This window comes from Herpailurus yagouaroundi, unplaced genomic scaffold, assembly GCF_014898765.1.
Source record: "Herpailurus yagouaroundi ecotype Mexico unplaced genomic scaffold, PumYag 205, whole genome shotgun sequence".
NCBI classification, from domain to species: domain Eukaryota; kingdom Metazoa; phylum Chordata; class Mammalia; order Carnivora; family Felidae; genus Herpailurus; species Herpailurus yagouaroundi.
The window spans coordinates 13,954,885-13,969,060 of record NW_024412436.1 but is presented as its reverse complement, the minus strand read 5'-3'; the positions used below and the strand labels follow the sequence as shown (position 1 = coordinate 13,969,060).

Sequence of the window (14,176 nt, the reverse complement as noted above, 5' to 3'; positions counted from 1 at the left end):
CTACCTGTAACCTGGGGCAGCTAAGCGGCACAGTCGGCTGCTGCGTGCGAACGGCACACATGTGCGCACGCGTGTGCACAGGAGCGGAAGAGCACTCGCTAGGCCCAAACCCACTCCTCGGCAACAGGTGCCTAACCTAGTGCGGGAAGAAGGCCGTCCCTCCCAAGCCAGCCCGGTGAAGCAGCAATGGCTTACGTCTGCCTCACGACATGGGTCACCTCAAACTTCATTCCTGAGCAAAAGCTCCCTTCAGATAAGGCACATTCCTCAAAACACACTACGGTGGGTGTAATGCTATCCCTGAAATTGTAAATTAAAAGACTGCTTCAAACAAAAGAGTTAAAAACAGAAACAAAAACCCCTCTCGTTCATGTTGGAAGAACTGAAGAGGAATTCGTTTTAAGACTCTCATTCTAACCAAATCCCCACTAAGAAGCCAACTCAAAAGCTGCCCAAATCACCTACGTGAGCCCCAACAGTATCACAACATGAAACAGTAGCCGCTGTGGATCCCAAACACCACAAACCAGACTATGGCCTACGGAAACAAAAGTTATGGAAATGTGCAAGTAGTATGTACCACAGCTTGAAAAAGTAATGTAAACATAATGTTGCTTACCACAGAAAATACATCGCAAATTAGTGCTGTCCTGGGTAGCAGCAACCTTGCTCTGGGCTGCAACAGACACCTTGGTGTTAGAAGCTTCAAAGGACAACGGGGCCATCTGAAGAACTTCACACAAACTAAAAGGTGCTTTGAAAGGTTCAAAATGTTTTTATACATACGTCCTATCTAGATCCTCATTCTGGAAGCTCTGTAATTTAATAAAAACGTATTTTCTTTAATATAAATTTGAAAATGAATTTTTATGTGTAATCTGATTTGTGGAAAAACCCTGTAATAAGCCACAGACCAAACGATGCCCTTAGAGCTTGTTTTCCGGGTGACACAGAGAGTGCGATCCATTTACATTTTACGATTATGTTTTAGAAAGTAAATGGAACGGTTTATGAGGTCAAGACCCAAGGCTGAGTTCGTTCCATGGAATTACTGCTCATTTAGAAGACTTGACGGCTGAGAAACATTCTGGAGAAATGCTCACGATGAACTCAGCGTAAGATGGACTCAGTTCCACTAGTTGAAAAAGACAAAAGACGTTGTAAACAGCCTGGAGAAATTAAAGTGTCTTATTAAAGTCACTGATGTAAATCAGAACATCTTCGTTTGCTTTGCACTTTGAAACGCATCAAAAAACTATTGTTTAAAGAAGCCACATTTTGTTCTTTTTTTTTCCTCAATGTGTATATATACTTGACAAGATATCATATTAAAAACGTGTGGCCATATCAAACAGTCATTTAATATTTAGATTATCTACATTAAAATTTACCTTAAGTAATAATGAAATAAATTCTCTTTAAGAGAAAAAACTCAACAAGAAGGTGGTAATTTATGAAAAGGGGAAGAAAGGGTTACATAAAATCAAGGTGATGCTCAAAAGTGGGGTAGAAAAAACAAAATTAGTATTTTTCTTAGGATTACATTAATGACATCGAAAACTTTACATCAATAATTTTCTATAAAATCCCCAAGAAATTCTTTTCAGCATGGGAAATATTTTCCTTTTCCATTGGTATTAACCAAAATCAACGAACAGATTAAAACATACTGGCTTAAGGAAGACTGCATAAAGGCTAACAAGACGGTATTTTAGATTTCCCCTGAACTGTGCTCTTTAGGTAACACGATTAATACTAAAAAAGTCTCCACAGAATCAGAACAAACCAACTTATATTTAAAGATTGTACATCTGAACATGGTAATAAATCTTATATAATCAGGAGAATTTATCATTTTTAGAGATTAGATTTAATATAATCCAATTAAGTTTAAATCTTGCTTTAAAAACAATACATACAGCAGATATTTTCAAACAGAAACAGAATAAATAAGATTGATAAAAGGCACCTTTGCTAAGTACCTCCAACAACCCACTTCGAGGCCTGTGAGAGCCGCAGGCACAACATTACTGTAATGACAGAAGAGACCACAGGCATGCATATAACATGTCTACCAAGTCAAGCACATCACTGCAGAGGAGAGAAACGATTTAGGAGATTGTCAATAATTCTATTTCAAGTTTAAACTTTAAAAGAACCTGTCTTACCGATGTCTGTAAATGACACTTCTAATAAAGCCTTTATTAAATAAACATGCCTGGTCTTCAGCTTTTATTCTTCAGTTCCTTTAATTCATATTTAAAGGGAGAAAGAGTCAGGGAAATATAAAAACTCACAAGGAAAACCTGAGAAATGATGTCGCCTCTGACAGCAAAGAAACTGCCACATTCCAGTACCGATCATTTCGGCAGAGTCATCTGACAAATTGTCAGAATGCAGGTGAACCGTTAGGACTGCGTGAGACAGAACATTTTCAACCAGAAACGTCTGTGCTTGTCACAGTTTACGCTATCACGCCTCACGCTTGCACTTGGGATCCTCAGGCACCTGCTTTCCGGGACCCGTGCTCCCCGCCAGCTCCCGGCCAGCTCCCGGCCAGCTCCCGGCCACCTCTCCATCCTACTGCAGTTCCCCTTCCCCGGAGACACTGAATAATTCATTCAGTCACATGCATACGCCTGCAGGCACTTCCTGCTGAACTCTGAAGCTCACGGGGGAGGGGGGAGGAGGAGGAGGAGGGAGGGGCGTGGGAAGGAGCACTCACTGTCCGGTGCCGGGAGGCCCGCAGCGGAAGCAGGGTCATGGCTGCCATCAGTACCCCGGGCAGCGCGCATGTGCCTCCACAACAGCGGCTCTCCCCGAGTCGGCCTCGCTATGAACGGGCTCCGAGCTGGGAGAAGAAAGGACGGGCCCTCCAGGAAAGCATCAACTGAGGAGTAGGTTAAGGGGAATCAAGAAAGCAAAACTGAGCATCTCTATTTGACTTCCGGAGAAGAAAACTGACGACATGTATCAGCTACTCTGACCACAGAACAGTATCGTCGTGGCCGTTTGCTCATTTCTAACGTGGTCTGGAAGGCAGCGATCCCTCAGGCTCGGCCTTTCGCCACTCTCTCCCCGTAGGTGTTTGTACGAGTGGCGCAACGGTGAAGGCCGGGTCAGATAGCAGTAGCGAAAATGAGAGGCGGGTCAAATCGATGGGCATGACTACATTTTCCCCGCTAGATGTGATCACTACAGCAGACCCGTAGCATCCCATCCCACGGCCACTTGTAAAGGGGATATTACCCATCTCATCATTTCTTCTGAGGATTAAATGAGATCGTTTGCTTAAAGCCAGTTTTAATTTGATTTACTCTCTGGAAAGCTGATCTGTCGAGTGAGCACACATCACCAGCTTCCAAATGAGCAGTGTTCATGCTTCTGACCATCAGTAAGGGCCCCCCGGTATTTCCCTCGTGATTGCAAAGTCCTACTACATACACTGAAAGGGAATGAAAGCAAACGTGTGTGTGTCTGTTCTAAGGCGTCCAGAACTGAACGCAGGGAGACACTGCGCTGCCTGCATCAGAAACAACACAAAACAAAAACACGTACCACGGGAATGCCGACTGCTGTAGCCACTACGGAAACAGTATGGAGGGTCCTCAAAAATTAAAAACAGAACTACCCTAACTTCCGGCAATCCCGCTTCCGGGTACATATCCAAAGGAAAGGAACACATGGTATCCAGGGAATACCCACACTCCTCAGTTTGCTTCAGCATCACTCACAACGGTTGAGACACGGAAACTACCTGAGACGAAAGAACAAAGAAGATGCAGTGTGTGTGTGTGTGTGTGTGTGTGTGTGTGTGTGTATAATACTCCATTCCACAACACGATGTGGAACACTACTCAGCCATAAGAGGAAAATCCTGTCATTGGCAACAACATGGATGGACCCTGCGAGCATTATGCTACGTGAAATGAGCCAGGTGGAGAAAGAGACCACGTGGCATCACTTGTACGGTGACTTAAAACAAACAAACACACTTGGGGCGCTTGGGTGGCTCAGGTGGTTGGGCATCTGACTTCAGCTCAGGTCATGATCTCACAGTTTATGAGTTCGAGCCCCTCGTTGGGCTCTGTGTTGACAGCTCGGAGCCTGGAGCCTGCTTCGGATTCTGGGTCTCCCTCTTTCTCTGCCCCTTCCCCGCTGACACTCTGTCTCTGTCTCAAAAATAAACAAATGTTAAAAACAAAACAAAAACCACCAAACTCATAGAAACAGTAGAAAAGTGGTTGCCAGGGCCCGTGGGGGTAAATAGGGAGAGGTTGGTAAAAAGGCAAACTTTCAGCTGCAAGATGAGTAAAGACTGAGGATCTAATGTAAAACATGGTGACTACAGTTTCATAGCACTGTACTGTATAGATGAAATTTGCCAACTCACCAAAATCATAAAAAAGCAAAAAAAAGAGGTAAGATGATGGATGTGTTAACTAACTAGATGGGAGAAATCCTTTCACAATATATACTATATCAGATCATCATGACGTACACTTTAAATATCTTACAATTTTATTTTTCAGTAATACCTCAATAAAACTGGATGTATACACGTGTGTGTGTGTGTGTGTGTGTGTGTGTGTGTGTGTGTGTGTCAGACTGCAGGGCTCCGTGCCAGAAGAGGTGAGAAAAGAGTAAACTGTGTTCAGAGGGATGGCATTTTTAAAGTGGCACTTTAATACATTTTCAAAAAACTTTTCCTCTTAAAATATGTGGTTTTTAACAAAAGAAAATCTTTACCTATCTCAGGAATTGGAGCACCACGCATCTAACGCCACACCTGGAACGGCGCCCACAGCCGCACTGCTCTCCCGTCCGTGTGCCGTGTCTCAGGCAACACTGCACATGTGATGGGCTTCCCCTGCCTCTCTTCATCTCTTCGATCTTTCCCCAACTTACGGCCTCAAAGGCATTTTATTTCCTTCTAAGCAAAAACGTGAGTGAGAACAGCTGCTAACAGCTCACAGACTGCCGATCATTTACTAGAGGCTGGAACGGCGACAGTCTCCATGTGCTCCCAGCCCAGCACCCGATCCGCCGTGGAGGCTCTGCCTCCGGCCAAAGAAGCCTCAAGAGTCAACCGGAAGCAGTGGCCCGGTCCTGCCACCTGCTAACACTTGGGTAAAGGCAGGAGTGACCCACGTCCCACATCCTCTTCCCTGCAGAGCTGAGCCGTCCAGCAGACCAGCTGACAACCTCCCCCCTGCCTCCGTCACTAAAGGCATTATTATTAAGTATGTGCACGGCCAAGCAGAAGACTATTGTCAAAAACCCGACCAGCGTCTGCTGGAGTACTGGCTAACTCTTCAGCCCACATGGTGATCTCGGGTGCACAAACTAGAAACCTCGGGCCCTCCGCACCCATTCCTTTCTACTACTACCAGTTAACCTACTTGCAACCCCGTAATCTCTCGAACGGTCTCCACTGCCACGGGTCATGTTCCATGACCTCTTGTCCACACTGGTGGTTTTCAAAGTGGGACACATTTCTCCAGAATGCTAAACATACACTGGGGTGGGCAAGAGAACAGCATTTCTATTTCTGCTCATTTTTCTCTCATCCTTTTTCTTGCTTTCTTAATGCTTTATCGTGTACTCCGTATGTCCACACCGAAGTGCATGTACTGAACCATACACACACCCGGAGCAGAGGAGAAGCTCAAAAACGAAGATACCAGCAGCCTGGGCGATGACGTCAGCACCACTGGACGAAGCTGCCCATTCTGATCTCGGTACCTCCCCTTCCCCACGGCAGCCAGTGAGACCCTAACAACCGAACCAGACGGAATTGCCTGCCTTGGTAAAATTTCTTCCACTGCTTCTCACTGCTCTTAAGATAAATAGCAAACTCCAGTGCCTTCTCTCCGTGACGTGACCACTGCCCATCTCACCCAGTCCATACTCTGTCTCCCGATGGTCCAGGCACACTGGTCTTTCCATCTTTCAGATGTGCTCCCCCTACGTCCCTCCCTCCACAGGGCCACCTCACACGCAGAAGGCCCACGCCATTCTTCTCGTGGTGTGGTCGGCGGGGGTATTTCCTTTTGAGCCAACTAGAACTTGTGAGCAGCCAACACTCAACTGGAGTCCCTATTACCCCCAGACAAATAAGAGAACCACCCCCTTCACCAGGAGCGCTTTCCCCTACTTCAAGTTTTATCATGTATGTTTTTTTGTTAGCCACTTAAAAAATCCGAAAGGAGATAATAAGCATAAATATAAACTTAGATAATTATCAGAATTTCTGAGAAAGATGAAGAATCTATCTAAAGACTTAGGAGAAAGGTTTTAGTAGAATATTGCAATTAGGCAAAGTGGTCCAAACTTACACTTGGATGAGAGAGAGACAGAGAGAATGGACTTGCGACAGCCCACAAAACTGAAGTTGGGTGGGGGTGATGGTAAAGACGTGCGGTTCCGTGGGCAAGGTTCATGGGGGGGGGTGCACTCAGTGACATGAGGATGTCTCAGATCATTTGTAAGGAAAGTCACAACTTTGCTCGCTTATCCACATGTAGAGCTGAAAGTCTTGTCACCACGAGAAGTGTTCTCATTCCAAATGTACAATATGGAGACTTTCAAAGACCAAGTCTCTTCCCTACTTTTACAGGAGAAAAAGAATGAACAGAACCAATAAAAGTACACAGTTTCTAAGCTAATGCTCTTGGATGTGGGGAAAAAATGTAGGCAAGGCAATCCTGGGCAGGAAAACTGAGCTCAGAGACAAAAGAGGATGAATGTCAGAGACTTCACCAATCGGTCATGCATTCACCTCTATGTACAGCTTGGCACGGAAAATTACTGCACAATTCTGCTATAACTCACCAAGTTTTTAAATGCTGGGGGTATAAAAAAATCATTCATTCATTCATTCATTCAGAGAGTGCGCTCACACAGGAATGCTAAGGCGGGGGATGGGGGGGTTCGGCGGGGGGAATCTCAAGTAGGCACGCCCAGCACGGAGCCTGATGTGGGGCTCAATCCCACGACCCTGGGGTCGTAACATGAGCCAAAATCAAGCAGCAGACTCTTAACCAGCTGAGCCACCCAGGCACCCCAGAGATTAAGTAATCTCTGCACTCAAAGTGGGGCTCGAACTCACAACCCCGAGATCAAGAGTTGCACGTTCCACTCACAGAGCCAGCCAGGTGCCTCTAAAATGTTCAGTTTTTTTACACTAAAGAATCCGTGGAAGGCTTTTTGCTTTGCTCTGAAGCTCTTTATTTTAAAAAACTGCTAAGATCCATGGGGCACCTGGGTGGCTCCATCAGTGAAGCGTCCGACTTCAGCTCAGGTCATGATCTCACAGCTCCTGGGTTCGAGCCCCGGGTCGGGCTCTGTGCCGATGGCTCAGAGCCCGGAGCCTGCTTCCGATTCTGTGTCTCCCTCTCTCTCTGCCCCTCCCCTTCTTGTGCTCTCCCTCTCTCTCAAAAATAAACATTAAAAAAATTTTTAACTGCTAAGATTCAGTCATCACTTTTACTGTACGCCAGTCACACAACTTTAAAATGAGGAAGCCAATTGCTGAAGCGTGCAAATCCACTGGCACGGTGAAAAAAGCACACCTGGACACAGGAGACACGCTGTTTACTAGCATTTACTTATCACACTGCCAGGCAGGACACAGGCTCTTAGAAGACGGCTGAACCTTGAAAACATCACACTAACTTCGGTCCTATCAGCACAAGGTCCACCCCGAGTGCCATCTGTGGAAGAGACCAGACACCCGCTCCCGGTCACCTTCAGACTGGGCGAGTGTGACTCAAGGCTTAAGTGTAGAAGACCGGTGAGCCTGAGGGAGTAAGGAAAAGGAATTCTTCTACGGCAGCACCACGGTAAAGAGCAGAACAGGGTTTGTAAAGGAACCTCCCTGTAAACGTGTCTCTTCCTACACGAATGACACCGTCAAAACCAAATACCCCTGAGAATTTCCAGAAAACAGAGGTCATCTGTCTCCTGCGAGAATTGTCTCAGACGTTGTAGAAGCCCACGGAAACAGCAGGTCTACTCACGAGGACTATTCCTGGTTCCCCCGCACGAGAGTGCGCTGTTGGCTCACGCCACCTGACCCCGCTGCTCTGTCCCACGCGTGGGACTCGGGCTGCCTCGCAGACACTTCTGACCACGTCTGTCTTCTCTGCCCAGGTCACGGCCCCTTCGGTCGACTACTTTAAATTACTCGCTTTTGTTTCTCTCATAGTGTGCAACCTAGTACCTTATTAGGAAAACAAATACTTTTCTTCTTTGCCATTATGAGACCGCCTGCCTCTTAGGAGTTTTTTATGGATTACCAAAACAATATTCTTTATGGATAAAATACCAATTTTAAAGATACCACTGTTTAATACCATCTTCAAAAAATGGATTAGAATTTTCCTATCTTGCCTACAACATAAAACAGGAATGCCCGAGGTTCACCCACACGCACGGCACTAACGTGCTGGATACAAACACAGACAGACGAGCCCACAGCCCACAGGCCACTGCCACACTTCCAGGCAGACGAGAGCACAGCCGACTCCCAACCATTACATCTGCACAGCAGGCCTGGTGGCCACTGTGGGTTGTGACGGTCTCCCCAGAGAAGTGGATCCTACGGTTCATTTCTTACCATTAATGAACAGAATAGACTCTATTCGATTAAAGCTTCTCTCGGGGCTCCTGGGTGGCTCAGTCAGTTAAGCGTCCGACTTCGGCTCAGCTCATGATCTCACGGTTCACGGTTTTGAGTCCCGTGTCGGGCTCTGCGCTGACAGCTCAGAGCCTGGAGCCTGCTTCAGATTCTGTGTCTCCCTCTCTCTGCCCATTCCCCACTCAGTTTCTCTCTCTCAAAAATAAACAAACATAAAAAAAAAAAAACCTTTAAAGCTTCTCTCTACCCCCTACATCCGTGTTTACAGATGGAAAAGTCCTATAAAACAGGTATCTGAATTTCTGACATGCTTCTCCAATCTATGGGCAACAAGTAGGACTAAAATCAGGACTTCAAGTGAAGTAATTGTACATAAATTACTATTCTCAGGCACTGAAACCAGCAAATCATCAAGGATGACATCCTTGGGTCACTGCAGCACAATTAATTAAACTTAGGCTAAATGCAAAATACGCTGAGAAATGCGGTCCCCCGTTAGACCTGCATCAGGCATTATGAGATGCCTAACTGTCTGCCAGAGAAGCAAAGAAACGAGAACGAGACGTAGACAGACTGTCATGTCTGCCTGACAGCCAACTTCAGGCTAAAATAACCTTCGGTAAGACCAGGACATGTAAACTAATCAGAAAAGTCCTATCTGTCCCTTTTAGTCATTCGGTCACATCCATCTTGGAGCGCGACAAGGTATCCTGGGCCTACAATGTATGAAGAAGGCCATGCTCGTGAACAGCGCAATATTAGAGTTGAGTTGTGGCCAAGCTGTTTGCTTTCCCAAACAGCAAGTGATCAGGAGCTTGTAAGTCTTGAAGTAACCATTTTCAGTTCATTTATTATAAATAATAATCCCCACATTATATGATCATGTAACCATTCATCTATCATAACATAACCAAGAAGTCACAAACGTACCAGTTAGAAACCAGAAGAACCTGAATTTCTAAGAGGCAGAGTGAGAACAGCAACCACAGATACTCGTGTTGGACAGAAGGTGGTTTCAATCTAATCGCCGGGCAATTTCCATACGTCAGGCACAAAACAGGGCCACCAGACCTGCATTCTCCCTGTTGTTGACAGATGGGGGGGGGGGGAAATCAGGACTGGGCTCCGCCCACTTCTCCGACTGGTGAAGTCCCGCCCTCACACACCCAGCCCCCAGTAAGTCATCCTGATGGCAGGAGAAACGATACAAAACAGAAAAAGAGGGAATAATAACAATAGGAAGGGAGGTTTCTCGGTTATAGGCAAAGCAAGGCTTGTATTGAAGACAGAATCCTGCACTAAAGAAATAAAAAATATGCAATAATCATGGGGCACCTGGGTGGCGCAGTCGGTTAAGCGTCCGACTTCGGCCAGGTCACGATCTCGCGGTCCGTGAGTTCGAGCCCCGCGTCGGGCTCTGGGCTGATGGCTCGGAGCCTGGAGCCTGTTTCCGATTCTGTGTCTCCCTCTCTCTCTGCCCCTCCCCCGTTCATGCTGTGTCTCTCTCTGTCTCAAAAATAAATAAAACGTTTAAAAAAAAAAAATATGCAATAATCAATTCTCATCCACTAGCCAGTCTTATACCACAGGCAAGACGTTTTCACCACGCTGCCGGGAAAAGCTAAAGAGACGCTGGAAATTCTTTTCTCAGTCAACAGTCTCCCTGATGACGGGTTAGGGCAGTCATTCTCAGAAGTTTTGGTCACGGGGCCCCCAAACTCTCTTCAAAATTACTGAAGCCCCTGAAGAGCATTTGCGTGAGTTACAGCTGCTGTCATTTGCTGTATTAAATAGACAATATTTTTCCACTTTTAACTTCTAGTAATTCACTTTAAAAATAGCAATTAAATGGCACAAAAACAGACACATAGACCAATGGAATAGAATAGAAACCCCAGAACTAGACCCACAAACGTATGGCCAACTCATCTTTGACAAAGCAGGAAAGAACATCCAATGGAAAAAAGACAGTCTCTTTAACAAATGGTGCTGGGAGAACTGGACAGCAACATGCAGAAGGTTGAAACTAGACCACTTTCTCACACCATTCACAAAAATAAACTCCAAATGGATAAAGGACCTGAATGTGAGACAGGAAACCATCAAAACCCTAGAGGAGAAAGCAGGAAAAGACCTCTCTGACCTCAGCCGTAGCAATCTCTTACTCGACACATCCCCAAAGGCAAGGGAATTAAAAGCAAAAGTGAATGACTGGGACCTTATGAAGATAAAAAGCTTCTGTGCAGCAAAGGAAACAACCAACAAAACTAAAAGGCAACCAACGGAATGGGAAAAGATATTTGCAAATGACATATCGGACAAAGGGCTAGTATCCAAAATCTATAAAGAGCTCACCAAACTCCACACCCGAAAAACAAATAACCCAGTGAAGAAATGGGCAGAAAACATGAATAGACACTTCTCTAAAGAAGACATCCGGATGGCCAACAGGCACATGAAACGATGTTCAGCGTCGCTCCTTATCAGGGAAATACAAATCAAAACCACACTCAGGTATCACCTCACGCCAGTCAGAGTGGCCAAAATGAACAAATCAGGAGACTATAGATGCTGGAGAGGATGTGGAGAAACGGGAACCCTCTTGCACTGTTGGTGGGAATGCAAATTGGTGCAGCCACTCTGGAAAGCAGTGTGGAGGTTCCTCAGAAAATTAAAAATAGACCTACCCTATGACCCAGCAATAGCACTGCTGGGAATTTATCCAAGGGACACAGGAATGCTGATGCATAGGGGCACTTGTACCCCAATGTTCATAGCAGCACTCTCAACAATAGCCAAATTATGGAAAGAGCCTAAATGTCCATCAACTGATGAATGGATAAAGAAATTGTGGTTTATATACACTATGGAATACTACGTGGCAATGAGAAAAAATGAAATACGGCCTTTTGTAGCAACGTGGATGGAATTGGAGAGTGTGATGCTAAGTGAAATAAGCCATACAGAGAAAGACAGATACCATATGGTTTCACTCTTATGTGGATCCTGAGAAACTTGACAGGAACCCATGGGGGAGGGGAAGGAAAAAAAAAAAAAAAGAGGTTAGAGTGGGAGAAAGCCAAAGCATAAGAGACTGTTGAGAACTGAGAGCAAACTGAGGGTTGATGGGGGGTGGGAGGGAGGAGAGGGTGGGTGATGGGTATTGAGGAGGGCACCTTTTGGGATGAGCACTGGGTGTTGTATGGAAACCAATTTGACAATAAATTTCATATATAAATAAAAAAAAATTAAAAAAAAAATAGCAATTAAAAATTATCATTATTATTTTCCAGATAAAAAAATATTAGCTATTAGGACAGCATGCTTTTCTATTTTTACAAATCTCTTTAATGTCTGGTTTAGTAGAACACAGCTGCATTATTTCACTCTCGTTCACATTCGGTGTGTTGTGTGTGGCACGCTGTTCCAGCTGAAGTGTAAGGAAAATGGAGTGCCTTACGGACCCCCTGAAAGGGTCTAGGAGAGGGTCCTCAAGGGTCCTTGGAGCACACTTTTTAGATCCCTGAGTTAGGGCTTTCAATTCAAGATTTCTGATGCTGCAGGTAGTTTAGCCCAAAGAAAAGGAGAATATGGAGAACACTCAGGCAGACCTCAATCCAGGCATCAATCCCTCTCATAACACGACACGACACGACACGACACGACACGACACGACACGACACGAAAGGAGTGGTAGCTACAAAGTGAACATTCGAACTTTCCCCCTGGTGACTAAAAAACTAGATACAGAATAATTCCAAGGATTAGTTAGTGTAAATGCTAGAGGGCAGGGTTATCCCAAACAGATGAGAAGGACGTGATACATGATGGATTTGCATGAATCCAACAGTCACTTTCTTGTCCCAGAACTTCAAGGCAGTCCTTGTGGGTGAACGTGAGATCAGAGAGCACAGGTGCAAAGGGAGGCCCAGGGAACAGAACGTAGCAGAGGCAGCCTTCCAAGAAAATCTGGCTCGGTGTACCCACTGAAAGTGAGGGTACCTACGTACCATGCTGGGGAGAGCTGAGACCCACCACCCAAATCACTTTCCAGAAACCCTCAGTTCCCCCATGGAACCCCAGTTGGGAAGGGCGGAGACACAGGCTGGACACTGAGGCTGCGTGACGGGTGGGGCACAGAAACTAGGAGCCTAGCTCGGCAGCCCCTAGCCTGGTCAACAGCTGGAAACCCTTTGTTACTCTAACCAACACCCTCGACCAGACAGATGTCCAGAGTGAGCCTGTCCAAAGAACTATCTTTCACGAGTAATCAAAGATACATAATGGGTCATGTTTTCAATTCAGGTACTGGGATCGTTTCAACTTTTCTTATCAGTATCTTGGCACAATCACAAAAGCACAAAAAGATCCGAAAATTCTTAAATGTCAACAACAGTCCATTAGAACTTCTGATAGGTTTTAGACTAATTATCTCTACAAAGAGCTGGTAAATTTCAGTCCCAAACAAAGCAGCTCAGGATCTGAATAAGTAGGTGTAACAATGTATGGCACACATTGTTCCCACAACTTTCCAAGACACACAACTTCAGCTGTGTCCCAGTGGTCTTCTGGTGACAGCCAGAAAATCACCGCTCTCATCTGACCAGAATTCTCTTCCATGGAAAAGGACATTCGTATGTAATGCACACGCTAACTCTCTTAATAAATCACTGAACTGTGGGCTTAACATTAACGTATTTGCGCTCTAATTTCATTTTAACATCTAATAAAGAAGTTAGTAAGTTTCTTTTCCCTACCGTGAGCTACTTGAAAACAAAACTGTGCCCGTGTGCTTTTCCTTCTAGAACCCAGACTCAGGTTCATAGAGAAATCAGCTTTATGCTGAACTACATTTTCATTTCCATGTCTTTCTCTCAAACCGGGGACTTTCTTCATCTGACAGTGGGGCCATATGGTCTGCAAACACGCCGCCCCCCCCCCCCCAGGCTACAGCGGGCGTGGGGCGTGGGAAACGACCGGTTGGGATTTTCTCATGCACACACTCACCTAAGGGGACACGGTGCTGGAACACGGGCTTCCTGCTCAAACTCGCCTGGCCCTCACTGAAATCTCCGGTTTCAGTTTTCCTCTCTCGTCAGGACCCCCAGGCTCCCGCAGCCCGCTTGCCAAACCACCGCCGGTTGCTGGGGTCTGGCTTCATCCACAGGATCCACGTGCTCCCAGCCTCCCACTGAGCGGCGTCGCGAGGCTCTCAAAGCGATCACACCTACCTTCTGCCCCAGGACAACCCAATCGTTGGCTCCTTCCCTGCCGGGCGGCCTCCCCACCCCGGCACTTACACTGTTACACCGCACGCACTTTTCACACTCAGCTCACAACGCCACCTCAGCAGGAACGCACGCCCAGCTGCTCCGGCGAAAAGCAGCCTCGCTCCCCTTCACGTGGAACTTCTTTCGGATCATAGCTGTGTCTTATCCTACGAGACCAGAAGAAGCCTGGAGGCGATCTGAGTCTAATTACTACCCCTGGCATTTAGATGCACTCATACGATGGATGAATTCGCTAATTTCCTGT

At 46.0% G+C, this 14,176-nt stretch overlaps 1 protein-coding gene across 14 annotated transcripts in view; it reads right to left on the bottom strand.

Moving 5' to 3' along the window:
- ENAH (ENAH actin regulator) overlaps nucleotides 1-14,176 on the bottom strand; it is a 70,658-nt gene that overhangs the window by 41,059 nt on the left and 15,423 nt on the right. For 5 of the 14 annotated variants that reach the window (XM_040451925.1, XM_040451932.1, XM_040451934.1 and 2 more), the window contains exon 3: nucleotides 620-676. The exons of 7 other annotated variants lie outside the window; for them this stretch is intronic. In XM_040451925.1, the coding sequence (XP_040307859.1) occupies nucleotides 620-676 (57 nt within the window). Of the gene's footprint in view, nucleotides 1-619; nucleotides 677-2,297; nucleotides 2,467-14,176 lie in introns of those variants that run through there. 2 more of the 14 variants (XM_040451928.1, XM_040451930.1) reach the window with 1 other exon arrangement.